This window comes from Mchenga conophoros, linkage group LG11 (genome assembly GCF_057382185.1).
Source record: "Mchenga conophoros isolate Kocher_MC1m ecotype Shallow Benthic linkage group LG11, M_conophoros_male_GT1.1, whole genome shotgun sequence".
NCBI lineage: Eukaryota > Metazoa > Chordata > Actinopteri > Cichliformes > Cichlidae > Mchenga > Mchenga conophoros.
Genome location: NC_140536.1, coordinates 3,486,280 through 3,501,031, shown reverse-complemented (window position 1 = coordinate 3,501,031; position 14,752 = coordinate 3,486,280). Strand labels below are relative to the sequence as shown.

At 42.1% G+C, this 14,752-nt stretch overlaps 1 protein-coding gene across 1 annotated transcript in view; it reads left to right on the top strand.

The window, feature by feature from the left end:
- The window catches only part of LOC146563452 (pituitary tumor-transforming gene 1 protein-interacting protein), a 15,969-nt gene extending 2,791 nt beyond the window's left edge, over positions 1–13,178 (top strand). Inside the window, exons 4-7 of the mRNA XM_085290553.1 lie at positions 2,874–2,982; positions 4,097–4,162; positions 9,159–9,205; positions 12,786–13,178. Coding sequence (XP_085146679.1) covers positions 2,874–2,982; positions 4,097–4,162; positions 9,159–9,205; positions 12,786–12,835 — 272 coding nt within the window. The 3' untranslated portion in view covers positions 12,836–13,178. The remainder of the gene's footprint in view (positions 1–2,873; positions 2,983–4,096; positions 4,163–9,158; positions 9,206–12,785) is intronic.
- Positions 13,179–14,752: the final 1,574 nt, after the last annotated feature.

Sequence of the window (14,752 nt, the reverse complement as noted above, 5' to 3'; positions counted from 1 at the left end):
TAAAAGAAAAAGTAGGTAAAAGGGTATTAAAGCATAAAAACAAAAGCTCTTCATCCAAAACAGCAACCTGTTATATTCACAGATGTGCGACCTAAAATGACCTCCTGTATGTCGGTGGGTCTGAGGGGAGGGATTTATCATTAGGCATGCAGCGGTGTGAAAGTAGCACCAACACTTTCTGTTCCTCTCAGGTCACTTCAGTTGTAGTGGGTGCATTTAAAGATCCAGCACATCGTTCTTGCTTCACTCCACCTGCTCCCTCTTGTTTCTTTAGAAAAAAAGTTGTACTCCACAAGAGACGTTATCCATTGTCTCTGTAGGCAGGCAGGAGCATTTGCAGCAATAATATGCAACAGACACACCAATCCTAGGAACACATGTTTTCCATAACCAGGAAGAACAAACCCACACGCACTGACTGGAGTTATTTTTGCTTTAGATTCATTTTCAGTTTACCTTTTCTCATACTTTAAGTTACTACTTTTTTTATACTTTCTAACCTAAAGGAAGTGAACCTGCCACAGTCCTGCTTTGCTGACTACAACATTAACTACAAATATTGTGGATAAATAGATTAGCTCAGCCAGGCACATACACGTGGCTCTTTGTACGTCCGTGTCCAGCAGCATCAGCAGGAACTCGCTGCCCAGTTAAATAAAGTGTTTTATAAAATCAAAACAATGTTTTACTTTTCAGCAGAGCAGTTCTTTTTCCCCACTGCATATTAATTATTGTAATTCCCCGCATGGTTTTTATAGTTTGTGCTGGAAATTCCTCTATAAATGTTTCAGTCGGTCCCACAGCTACACAGAACGGCTCGCCTATTCTTGCCCCGCTCTCCCAGCTGGTGCTCCGGCTCCTCTGCCACATATCTTTCTGAATTTGTCCTGATATGTCATCAGGGGTGTCCCAGCACCTCTTTCTTGCAGCTGTACCACAGATGATTCACAGCAGTAGGTTTCTCAGGCTGTCCTGGCTCTAGACATTTACATAAAGTCCTGCAGAAGTGTTTGGCTCTAAATCAAAGGTGACATGCTCAGTGAGCATAAAAGCACTACAGAGGTAGCACAGAAATGTACTGCCTGTCTTATCGCCAGGAGATCTATTTACAGTGAGAGCTAAGTGAACTGTAAATTTAAGTGTAGAGGGATTCAACTGGAATATTATAAATTATAATGTTGTTGCCTTATTTTACTGCCAAATGTTTGGCCCCTGAAATAAACCACCGTTCTTTTAACTTAACAAGTAAATGATCTTTCTCTTTCTCCCTAACACAGTAAAGTACGTTTAGCTTGACACTGCCAAACAGACTCCACAGCGAAGTAACCGAGCTAACGTGACCTAATGTTTGTATAAGACGTTAAAACTGATATTCAACTGACACAAATCGTATGTGAAAACCGGCTTATGTTATGTGTATTAATTACCCATAAAATTTTCACAGTCAACCGCAGCACCATGCAGGAAATATGACTGAGACCCTGCTCTTAGTCACAGTAGAGCAGACACCTCGGTGACGTATGTTCCACCTCACCAGAGTTAATGCTGATAACTCTCAGTGGTGAAATTAGTCTTTAGAGCCTAACCCATAAGTGTCAAAAACCTTTGAATGCTGGTGCAGTTTCTACTGAAAATGTAAATGTATATTCAGTACAGATGAGGAAAAAAACCATTGTTAATTCTGTTATTAATTTTCTCAGTCTTAAAAATAACAAGAGAACTGATACGGTCGCACGGAGCCTACTGGAGCAGTAAGGTGTGTCAGTGTTCAAACTTCACTGGTAGCAAACAGAAAGTTGTGTAAATGCAAACACTTTATTGCTAATCGGGAACAGCTATAAAACCAAAAGGGTGCAAAAGGGCCGGCTACTGGCACAGCATTTAAATGTGATGCACTAACATCAGGCAAATGTTGTTGAATATAATGTGTAAATATTCCTCGTGTATGGAGTCGACACATGCTGTCATTTGAGTAGGTGGTAGTTACTTTGTGTTGACAGCTGGCAGCTCTTCTGTATCACGTACATTTTCAGATGGAAGGAAACTCTATTTACACCAGAGAGAACAGACAAAGTACACGTGACATGTCACATCTGGTTTTTACTTACAGTTGAACATGAAAAATACTGAGGTATGAACATACACTACCAGTGCCTTCTTAATCGGGTTGGGACCATCAGTTGTGTTGTGCAGAACTCAGCTATCAGCTGTGTACCAACCTAAGGGAAGAGAAACGACATTACATTAAGAGCTGAGGGTCGGTCAGTCTTTGCTAAAACTTTAAATGGGACTTGGAGTGCAGTTGGAAAAACCAACAAGTGCTACGATGAAACTGTCTCACACGAGGACGCCTCAGGAAAGGAAGACCAAGAGTCCCCTCTGCTGCTGGGGATCCATTCATCCGAGTCACCAGCCTCAGAAATCACAGGTTAACAGCAGCTCAGATTAGAGCCCCGATAGATGCCACACAGAGCTCCAGTAGCCGACACAGAAACGTGAGCAGTTTTAGGCCACAGCTGCGCATGCGTGCATGCTGTGGTTTGTCCTGTAAAAGGAAAAGAGAAGACGCAGCAAAATGTGGGCACCACTCTGGCAGTGTTTCGGGGTCACGTGATCCCTCCCTCTGCAGAACAAAACCAGTTTCCATACGGTTAAGTCATTTGTGCTCTTTTTCTCTGGAAAGTGAGAGGCTTGTTTGTGGTTTGTCATGTTTGCAGTGCAATAACTTGCAGAAGCCAGCAGGTGGTGTCATTGACACATGTAGAGCACATTGTCATTACAGTGGCAGCGTGTGATGGCTTCTAGTTACCTTTATCACGTGGTCCAGTGAGAATATCTTCTTGTGAAAAATGAATAAATTCTCTTTTTTTCAGTGAACTTTGAAGCCCTGATCATCTCCATGGCTGTGGTGTGTGGAGTCATTCTCCTCGCCATTGCCGTCTGTTGCTGCTGCTGCTGCTGCTGCAAGAAGCGCCCTTCAAGGTAACATTACAAGTCCGAGGTAACTGAGTAACAGGAGTTTTAGAAAGCTGTGTCAGATGCATGAAAGCACTTAGTGGGCCAATGCTTTTCGGGATGAAAGGGCACTACATGGGAGCACTTTTCACCTCAGGCTCACGCGGGCTGCTACAGAGTTAAAGCAACAGCTGTGTCCAGGAAAACACAGCATGTAGTGTTGAAATGGATTACAGAGAACAGTTTGGAGTAGATGTCACAGTTACTTCCTTACAGTTGTGTACTCATTATAATGGCAGAAAAAACAGGAAACAAGTGAAAGAAAACCAGAAAGATCCCTGCTTCTGCTAGCGCTAAAGAACCCAGGTTGCTCACATGCTACGATAATGTCAACATTCAGTGATTAGTCATGTTATCTGTGCTCCGGTATTTATTTCACCTTCAGTCTTTAGACTGCATCTTATCACTGTCTTTACAAAGTGAAGACGGAGGGGGTTTCTTTGTCAGACCACAAAGTCCACACTTTGTTTCATGGTTCATGTGGAAGCTTGAGTGGTTTTCACCCATGTCCTGTATAGGTGCAACTCATTGTTGCTGTTGCAAACATTACTTTGGCTTTTTAATCAAAGTAGAGCTCCTTTCATGCTCTCACTGTTGTTCCTGTAGGGAGGGTGAAAATGTCATGTCAGTCCGCTACAGTCTGGCCTGTCACTCACTTGCAGTCCTGTGGGTGCAGGAATCTCGTTCTTGTCTATCATGTGATTGAAAACTTGGGGAAAGCTCACATGTACTACTGTTATGCACACAGATATTAATTTAATATAATTACAGTCATGTTTTCGTCTTGTTTTACTCTTTTTGGGGGTTGCCTCCAAGCATTTTACTTTGTGCATGTTAAACCTTCTTTTGTATTTGGCATTTTCATTGTGGAACATAAAAAGAAAACACTCTCTGCACTCAGGCACACATTTCATGAGTCTTATATAAATGATGCATAGAACTTCAATCAGAGTAACCCTAAAGCTAATGTTAGTTTGTAGCTGCGTGTCATTTGTCACATCCAAAGTGTGTTTTTGTCATCTTCTGGTTCCACGAGGAGCAGTGATTCTGATGCTGCCTTCATGTCTCCTTCACTCTTAAGGTTTGACAGAGAAGAGGAGAGATCTGCCAAGAGGAGGGAGGAGATCAGACAGCGCGCTGAAGAACGGTGAGACCTAGACTCACACCTTAGTCTACACAGGTTGGAAATGTCTGCAACGGTGTTTATTTCAATAACACAGGAGCCTCTTTCTCTGCATTTAACTCCAAACCGATCTTTGCTGTGTCATTCCTCTCTGGATCAAACACTGCTCGTTATTTACAGAATATTTACACAGGTACTCACGAAGTTACAGGTACATGTTTCGAGGTCACTGTTTGTTTTCCTTTACCCTGCTGCAGTGTTTTCTCAGTCACCACACTGCTGCATCAAGTAATTATTTGATCCTCTGCTGAATTTGTTGGCTTGCTCGCTTTTAAAGAAATGAACAGTCTTTCATTTTTGATGCTAATCACAACAGTTATATATTTTATATCAAGTGAACTTGGTTCAAATCTCAGACCAAGCGCACACCTACGAGTCGAATCCTATTCTGTCAGCGTGGTGGGTGGCATTGCCTTTCAGCATATCCCAGTAGGACTTGGATATAATTGTCCTAAAACAGAACAGTTCATCATCCCCCAACAAAAGAGTTCATTGTATGTTTGGGAGTCGAGCAACTGGTGTCCATCCAGCCTCAGCAAGTCCACGTCCCAAAGGAGAAGCTCCGGGTTCCTCTGCTGTCGTCCCAGAACACCGATTGGATTGTCAAAGCTGGGCAGCTGCTTCATGGTAATGTGCTCATAAATAGATTGGTTTACATCCTGTGTACTACAGTCAAAGAAACAGAATCATCCAGCAGTCAGCAGACCCGAAAGGCTTCCCTCTTCCTGCACCCCATAAATGTTTCAGCCTTCTCTTCTTGTTCTGTTCCTTTACTTCCAGTGCCAGGATAGCTGGCTGATATGTTTGTGAGCAGGGCAGTCGAGCTGAAAGATGGTCAGTAACTGTGGTTTATCATCACGCTCGGCGTGCTGGGCACATCGTGGCTCACTGTGCGCCTCGTGTGTTTGAGAAAGAATGAATTATCCGACCTCTGAGCTCTTCTCTCTCGTGCTGCAGAATTGAGTCAGGGTTTCCTGCAGTGAGCATGATCAAATCTCTGAAGTTGGAGTTAGTGCAGTGACCTACATAGATGCAGTTCATGTTGTCAACAGGACATTCGGAATAGATTGGACCCATCCTAAGAGAGACTAGTGCCTGTAGACAGTGCTGCTTGGCCTCCGGAGAGCCAGCTTGAAGCACAGAGTCATCCGAGCCCAGGCGGGCCGGGGAGTCGACCCATGCAGCTATATATTTCATATTTCACATGCTGATGTAGCAGGAGAGCTACCTAAGAATTTTAATTATAATTTTGTATCTGATCAAATGCTAAATTATTAAATCATTTTAATAAGTATCTCTTGAACCTCTTGTTTCAGTGCTGTTTAAGAAGTCTGCATGTCCATGTAACATGCTGCTCAGGCTGCTTATGTTACAGTCGGCTAACAGCCAGGATCTGTTCCTGTTGGCTTGTATCTGGTTTAGCTTGTCAATAAGCCAAAGTGTTGTAATGTGTCAAGTCTTAATGCACAACAATACTATGTGAGAAGTTCATTGTAATCCACTGACATGATGCTGGGGTAACACATACAGTTTCATGTATCTATGATGATAATATGGACTGAATATGGGCCAAAATTCGCAGCTGTTACTCCATTATTTGTGTCCATGCTCCTTGGCTGAGTCATGGTAACAGCTGGAGAAAAAAATCATACACACAGGCTTTTTTATGCCATGTATTCAGTTTGAATTTTGTTTTAATCTCATGTTGATATGACTCTTTAAGTATAGCCAAAATGCATGTTTTCTAAACTGATCACACATCCAGGGTATTGAAGCTGTGATATGTCATGATACTGATGCTCAAAGATGGTTCTAGAAACATTGTTTCAAAGAACAAAAGAGAATTTGGCTTTGTGACACTTGGAGCAGGTGCAAAATGAAGTTGGTTGCCGGTCTGAGCGAAAGGCTGAAGGTGTTTTTCAGCCTTGAAATTTTCTTATTATCTTTTGTATTTATGAAGTTCTCAGGCGTCAAGAATTTAAAGTAGTTCCCTTTTTATTAGATTTTTTTTTCTTAGATTGCACAAATAACTGAAAGTTTCTTTTAGCCTTAACTTTTAACTGAACTTGAGTTGGGAAGGTTACTTTTGAATGTATTCCACTACAGATTACAGATTACATGCCCTAAAATGTATTTTGTAACGTATTCCGTTACGTTACTCAACAAGAGTAACGTATTCTGAATACTTTGGATTACTTAACATATTATCATGCTTTTTACAACTACATGAATGCACTACTGCTGTGTGATTTATTACTATTACTGAAGGTTACTCTCCACACCAACACCAACTAATGTTTAAATCTTAATATAAATGAGTAACAGTAGGTGCACATTAGGTAAGGCTGCACTTTTTGCAGCGATCTCGTATAGAAACTATTCAGCGCGTATATAAAACAGGTCCGCGGCTCCGAACCGTAGTATGGGGACCTCTGGCTGATACGTCGGGTTCATGTCGGGCTCGTAGCTGAAAACTAGCTTTACTTTGTTGTCTGGCTCAACTTTGCTAGCGAGAGACAGAGAGAGGCGTTGAAAGGCTGCTCCAACGGAGCTTATTATTTCGGAGGAAAACATGAACACAGCGTACAGCCGAGTCTTAACAGCTTACTTACAGCTGGGCTCGTCAGGCTCTCTTCTTGGCTGCAGTGGTTATTATTATATTTACATGCTTCTAGCTCCCGTTTCTGCTCCGTGACAGCTCGTACTTTTCCTTTCTCTCCCTCCTCGCTCACAGACACATCACGGGTATGGCAGTCCATCCTCCCTGCAGCACCGACTACACCGCCCTGCATGCTTTAGGGCGATGCATGTAACACTCTGCCTGTTGCCTTCATATTAAATAATAAAAAATAAAAAAAATTTCTTCACGTCGTTATGACCGCGAGATTGAGACACGGGCATTTGAGCCTCTTAATGCGTGTTTTGTTTGGGTTTCCACCGGTGTGGAATTACCAAAAATAGAGAGGACATAGCCGAACATATGAAACAGGAAAGTACCGCCGTGTAATCCATTTATTTCAGCAAAGTAACTGTATTCTAAATACCACCCTTTTAAACAATAACTGTAACGGAATACAGTTACTCATATTTTGTATTTTAAATACGTAACAGTGGTACATGTACTCTGTTACTCCCCAACACCACTTGTAGTATCCCATTTTCATAAATTATGAGTGGTATTGTGATGATGGAGAAGTCGAGCACCTTCAAAACCTTTAGTCTGTGTAGTGAGCCAAGCTCAGTACTCACGTTCTTTCAACTTTCCCTTTTTTTCCGTCTTCCCTCCAACATGTTGAATGCAGCCATATTTATGTGGAGGGAATGTGAACGTGTCAGTGCGATGCACACAGGCCATCGGCGTGGCTTAGGGGGACGGATGGCAGACACATCTTAACCCACCTGATTGCTCACAGATCAGTACATAGCAATAAAGCAGCGACTGCCACACACCAGAGTCTTTGAGCTGAGATGAAGTGAAGTGAGGCCTCTGGACTTCCACTACACAAAACCTGCCCCTCAGAAAGGCTGAGTGAGCAGCTTTACCACAGGCCTGTTGCTCTGTGAGTCACTGTCAGCTAAAATTTAGGAACATTTTTATGCCAGGAGTGCAAACTGATGCATTTTTCTTACTTGGTAAGCTGAATGTTATTGTGCTTATTGAAATGTTGTTTAAACGATGTCGTGCATAATAAGTATTTGGGAGTATTAGGTATTGATGGTTGCATAAGTGCCCACATATCATGACTGGCTGTTTGTAATGTTGTGGTGCAGTGTAGCTTAAATGTTTCTTGGCGAGTAAAGTGCTTGATGGGTTTGCTCTGTAAACTTGTGCATATGTAAACAGCTGTTTCAAAATAACAAAGCTGCAGAAACTTCTGGAATCGCCACTATTTCAGCCATGGTTCTCTGTAAAACCTGTTTTTCATTGGAGTCAACAGTAGAGCCAAAAACACTCATAGCTACTAACACACAGAGGAGAAATGGCATTCATCACCTGAACTCGGAGTTGCCTCCTTAGTGCTCAGCAGCCTTGTTGGTGACGCCTGTGAGCAGGTAATCGGTCATTATCTAAATAAACAGGCAGAGAGCCAGAACCTAAATTTACTGCACAGACTCACCAAAAGTTTCCAGAATCTAATGAAAAAGTTTGGTAACTTTTCCCAGACTTTGCCTGCAAGTCATGTGTAAAGTTTTTACAACAGTGCGGCTTCATCAGCAGCTCAGTCCAGAGTTACTGAACAAATACCACATTTATCTATGACTACTGCAGCCCAGCAAAAAAAACATAGTTGCTCAACCCTAAACATAGACTGGGATGAGTGCATATGTCTGCTGCTGTGCAACTGACACTGTCGTAAACCTTGACTCTGACATGCATCTCTGCAACAGTGCCAAAAAGTATTTGTCCCTTGCCTTGTTTGTTTGTTTTTGCATATTTTTCACACATTTTTAGATCATCAAACAAATTTGAGCATTAGACAAAGATAAACCAGCGAAATATAATATAGATGTGCATAGACGGGGTATTTTCACATGGGGCCAGGTAGGTTTGGGTTTGTCGGACAAATATGTGAAGAGCAGATAAAAAGAGAACTTAGGACGAGGGTGAAGACTTTTTAAGCAGCAGGAAAGGTTCTTCAGTCCAGCTGTTGATTTGGTGTCGGGAGCAGGACATCTGTAGCATTTCAGAATTGTCCCACAGAGTTGTTTTCAGGATTCACTGGGTGTCCCATTGTCTCATTACAGCTGACGTCTGTGTTGCAGTCATTTATTTCCATGTTGTTTCATTAAAGTTTGGATACTTGGCTGTATCCAAATATGGAGGCCCAGTTAGAGTTGAATGATGGCTCTCTACCTTGAGAGTTGTCTTTCTCTGGAGTGTATTTGGCACTAACAGAGTGAATACTTCCTGACCTGTTGACTAACTTCCTCTACTTTTTTTTTTTTTTTTTTTTTACAGGAAGGTGGAGAGAATGGCACGCCACGATGAGATCAGGAGGAAGTATGGTGCGTATAGACTTTCCATATGGACTTTAGCTCATCCTCTTTGATCATAGTGTTTGTTTCCAGCCCTCTCTGATGTACACTGAAGGTGAGGTGACCAGTAGGTCTAACACGGAGTAGCCAGCTCTGTGTTCTCTGTTCTGTGTGTGTCAGCAGTGTCTCTGATGCATGCTTAACTATTTTAAGAGTTTTTCAGTGTCAGTGACTTTGATTTCCACACCCTGGGCCACTGATACATTATTCAACAGAATATGCTTCGTCCCCAAGCAACCTACACTGTAGGTGTACATGAACTAGGCGACGTAGGATTTTCAAATTGATGCCATAGGTGCATAGGCTAGGAGGCTGGGGGAGCTGTCAGTATCTTTTACTTATCTCCTATTTATTAAATAAACACCTTTTTTCTATCGCTAACGGCTGTACAAAATGTAACATGAGACCATCCCTCACTTGAAGAGCCTGCAAAAATCCCAGGAATGTGGCATTTCTCCTCGCTGCCATACCAATTTGTCTAGCTCACCACTTCACCAGTTAACATGGGCTAACCTGAGCTGGACAACATTGTTATTATACTGATATTCAGTATTAATGCTGGTCTCTCAGTTGTGTTACAATAGATATGACACACTCCACACACAATAGTGCACCATAATAATTGCTCAGCTGCTGGTGTCATCAATAAGAGTGGCAATAATAAAAGCTTGAATGTTTTCATGATCCATGAACTCAAATGAAGCTTTGCCAGTTTAGTTAGCAAAACGTTTGTGTGTAATAAACGGCTGCCTGAGCTGTGCTGTAATTAAAAGCTAGGAGTTTTAGATGACCTAAAAGCAAATCCTATTTTTTGTGGAGCTAATTTAATCTCCGTGTTTGTATGCAGTCAAAGTAGCGGTCCCTGCTAGGCATGGGAAAATATGACAACCACTCTCCGGTGCTCAGAGTTGTGACTGAAATGTTTATGCAATAAAATCTGTTTTTAAGCAGCTGAAGGTACAAAAATAGTCAAACTTTAAAACCTGATCACTACCTCGCATTTGTTGCCACATGCTTTAACTTAATCAGAGCATTTTTGCTGTCAGTGAAACAGGAAATATTCTAAAAATAAATGAGTCATGAGCAAACTACGAGTGTGCGCTGCAGCAAAGTATAGAAGAAGTATCAACATCACACAGCACTGCTTTCTATTTCCAATCAATGCACTGATTCTAATCCATCGCTCTGCCCTCTGCAGGGAAGTGGGCGGTAAGGGTTGGCCTGTCAGCGGCTCGATAAAGACAGACTCGTTCGTTCGTTCCGTAGATGTGGGAGAAGCTCAAGTGTCCGTGCGTCGTGTCTGTCCATCCGTTCACTGTAGTAAGATGTCAGGTTATGTGGGTTGAGTGTAACGACTGCACGACAGAGTGATGGATGGTGGTCTGTTTCTTAGGCCTGCAGCTCTCATTAGTTTCCTTCCACAGGGGCTTTAGTAGAGACTGCTCTCCTTTCACATTTGGTCTGGTCGGTTCTCTACAACTACAATCCACATCCTCTTATTTCCTTGAAATCAGACACAGCGGAAGATTCCCTGAGGGTGGGTCAGGAGGTTATTCAGCAAAACTGGAAATGATCTCTTGTCATTACCAGTTGAAAATATCCCAGAAAGACAGCACAGATTTGAATTACACGTTTCACTTTTTGCAGTTTAACCCCAGCGCTCTGTCATAGCCTGCATTTAGTTAAGTTTTATTTTTAGGGAGCAGCTGCTGCTTCAAGGTGTTGTATAAAGTCATGTAGAGACTCTACAATAATACGAAACTGTGAACACTAGACTTCTACAGTTCTACAGCATGGCGCTGAATGAGCATTAACTATTGGTGGTGGTCAGAGGGCCCGGTGGCGCCAGTGTCCGGCAGCCTCGCCTCTGTCAGTGCGCCCCAGGGCAGCTGTGGCTACAATGTAGCTTGCCATTGCCAGTGTGTGAATGTGTGTGTGAATGGGTGAATGACTGAATGTAGTGTAAAGCGCTTTGGGGTCCTTAGGGACTAGTAAAGCGCTATACAAATGCAGGCCATTTACCATTTACCATATTGTACAGTTGGAGGTTTATTTTGGTTCAAGTCTGAAATGAATCCTGTATCACTGCAGTTTGCTTCAAAAAGCCCTCGTCGACTGGAAGAGTGTGAGAATGGCTGGCAGATTGGTGTTGTAGTGAACCGCTCTGGTAAAAAGAGCTTTCAGTTCAGCTGCACCTATGGTCATGAGCTGTGGGCAGTGACAAACAGAAGGTTGGATACAAATGGCAGAATCAGCTTAGTCTCCAGGAGGACTCGACTCCGCCTTTAGACATTCGAGAATGTAACCAGCTGAGGAGGTTCAGGCAGCTGATCAGGATGTCTAAGCATTGAGGATTAAACTCAGATCACATTGGAGAGGTTATACATCCTGTCTGGCGAAACATTGCTGGGGTAACACCCTGCTTCACCTGCTCACACCAGGAGGATGGTGCAAACTGACTTTGTTAAATCTGTGGAAATGCAATAAAGCATGATTAGGGCCTGAAGTCATTACTTTGCCATTTATGTAGTCCAGTAATTAGAGGGCCGTAGAATGTGAGAATAGCCCGTGTAACCTATAATCCATTTTAATCATGAATGAAATCAACTTTTCACGCTTAAAACGAGCATCGACTATGAAGACACACCATGCTTATTATATTGGCATTATTATCAGAATCTTATGTAAAGAAAAAATTTCAAACAGCAGCAGTGGAGTGCCGCCAGGTTACATTATCAACCCAAAATGCAGCAACAGTGGCCATAATGTGCTTAGGGGGCATTAGTGAGCCTGTTTATTTGCACTGGGCTTATTTAGGTGAGCCTTCATTGCACTCTGCGGTTATTAATGCTCGTGCTAGTTTCTCCTTTCACCTGCTGCATTTCTCATGTAAAGTTCCACCAAAACATGTTCTCACGAGAACAAAAAGGCCAGGACCAAACATGAGGGATATTGGGAAGCCGAGCGGGAGAGAATCCTCTGAACTTTCCAGTCAAATCATTTCATCAAAGTTTGCTTCAAACAAAAACGACTGCAAACACTCTTCTGTTATGTTGGTGCTTATTAGCTACCAGTCTGCTCCTCATGGCTTAGTGAACACAACATAGTTAATTAATGTTATCATAAAACAAAGTACAGACATCCTTCTAAACGGCAAAGATATGGAGGAGAAAACCGATTCAGAACAACCACAGACATCAGCAAAGATGTCTGCCGGTGACATGGCACACACAGTAATATGCAGTTAATAAAAGTCCATAGGAACGGTTACAAAATTGATAAGGTGGGCAGTTGTTTTCATTGCCCATAGAAATAAATAATTCCATTGATCGTGTGTATGAAAAACTTGCTGATGGCGGTTTAGCAGCACATGCTGTCATACTGCATTCATTGTTAATGAAACATCAGCGTGAACAGAATATCCGGGATGGATTTCCCAGTTTGTCCTCAGACTGATGCTTCCTCCAAGGCATCTCTGGAAAATGTGGAGCAGAATTTGACCCAGCATGACTTTGTCTGTTTTCATTTTGTCTCCACGTTGTGTGTGCAGGTCTGATGGGCGACACGGACCACCCGTACAGCAAGTTTGAGAACGAGTAAAGCAGCTGCAACGGAGGACGTCCGCGGGCCGCGGCTCTCACGGCTTTGCTTTTAGCTCGGAGTGATTTTCTCCCACACAGTGCTGCAGAGCAGCAGCTGTCCGGTGATCTCGTTCAGACGTCAAACCTGATTGAAAATATTCTGAATTAGTTTAGCTTTGTGATTCTTTATGAAGGCAGTCGTGTGTGTTTAGTCATTAAATCTTGTTTTTAAACTTTTTGCAAACCTTTTTTCTCTCTTTTTAAATGTTGTACTCTCACATCAATCTTTGCACTTTGTACATACGTTGATTAAACGGTGATGACTGTGTGTTTCGATTCATTAATAAACCTCTTTAAGCTTTTTTTGTTTGTTTTAAATGTATGAGCTTCTGAGAGAGTGCATAAAGTGAGAGCATGATAAATTGCTGAGTGTAGCCCTGTCATAGACGACAGCACAAGCTGACCTCTGTCATTTTCCGATAACTTTTTAATTGAAAACATCGGGAAGGAGAATGTTGCTCCGAGTCAGACACCCACTAGTCTGCTTAATAACATGAAACTAAAATGCCTCAAAGCTGGACTGACCATGTTAACAAATGTTTTCCTCTCCGTCCACTGCTGTTCTCCCACTTCAGCGATGATCCACTTTAACCCTTTGATTATCAAGGCTGAAATAAAATGATTAATGATGAGCCTAAAAACTGCAAAATTGATGGCACTAAACCTCTCACTTTTATATCATTTTAATAAAGCAAATGCATTTATATTCACTTTTCAAAGCCCACATTAAAAATGGGTTGATTGTTCAAAATATTTTTGTATATTAGCGATTGTTGATTAGCAGTCCTTGGTTCAGCTGTTTTAGCTCCCAGTCTCTTCATGTTGACTGTTCTGAGCTTCTGTCCATCAGAAACAGGTTTGAACAGTGAACAACCTCTTGGCTCTGACACCATACAGACCCAAGAGTACAAAAAAACTGACCTCGTTATTTGCCCTGGTCCTGAAGATTACCCACAATAAATACATGACAGAAAATAAGGAAAAGCAGAGTGTGCATGCATGAATTCTGGATCGAGAACAGTCAACAGTTTGTAGAGAAACATTGTGGATTTAGATTTATTGTAATACCAGCGTAGTGAGGTGATGAGGAAGTTACATTCTCGGCCTGTTTTTGATCTATGTTATTACTCATGCTGTAGTTTTCTAAAGTGGCTGAAGACTGGAAAGATTCTGCAAGCCTGAAGCACAAAGACTCCCAACCGATGTGATTTTGGACACGATACAGAGATGTATGAAACTCAGTTTAGCTGTGTGATTGATCTGTTAGCTTTCAGAGTTGAATCAAATATGACTCCACGATTTAGGGCGGAAACAAATGTAAAAGATGATGTTACGTCTGCTCTTTGAATGTTTGAAGGGTTCTGTTCAATAACACAACATTAAGATTGAAGTGGTGGGTTGAACCTGGAGCCGTGACTTAAATGTATAAATATTAGTCTCGGCGCCTGTCACATGGTTTAGTATGCAGCTACATACTCTCACAGCAGTGTCCTTCTCAATGCATTATTGCTACTATACCTATATAATGTTAAATAATATGAAATTTGGGGGTTTAAACCTAATGAACCAATCGTTTCAGCTATAGCGGGGGGCTAACATGTCAGAGCCGTGCTCGGGAATGACCATCAGACTCCTCAGTAAAGGGACACATGAAGAAAAAGGAATCTCCTCTCCTCACATTACCTGTCAGCATTCAGGTTCAGTTCCCTCACTGCCATGTGGTGCCGCCAGTGTACGTGGTTACCTCAGTCAAGCACGCAGGCTTGGTTCCCTTTTTAGAAGCCTTTTGTTAGCTTTTTATTATGACACTAATGACATATAAATAATGCAGCTGTCTAGATATGAATAAATGTATATCATGGTCAATCTGCAGTCA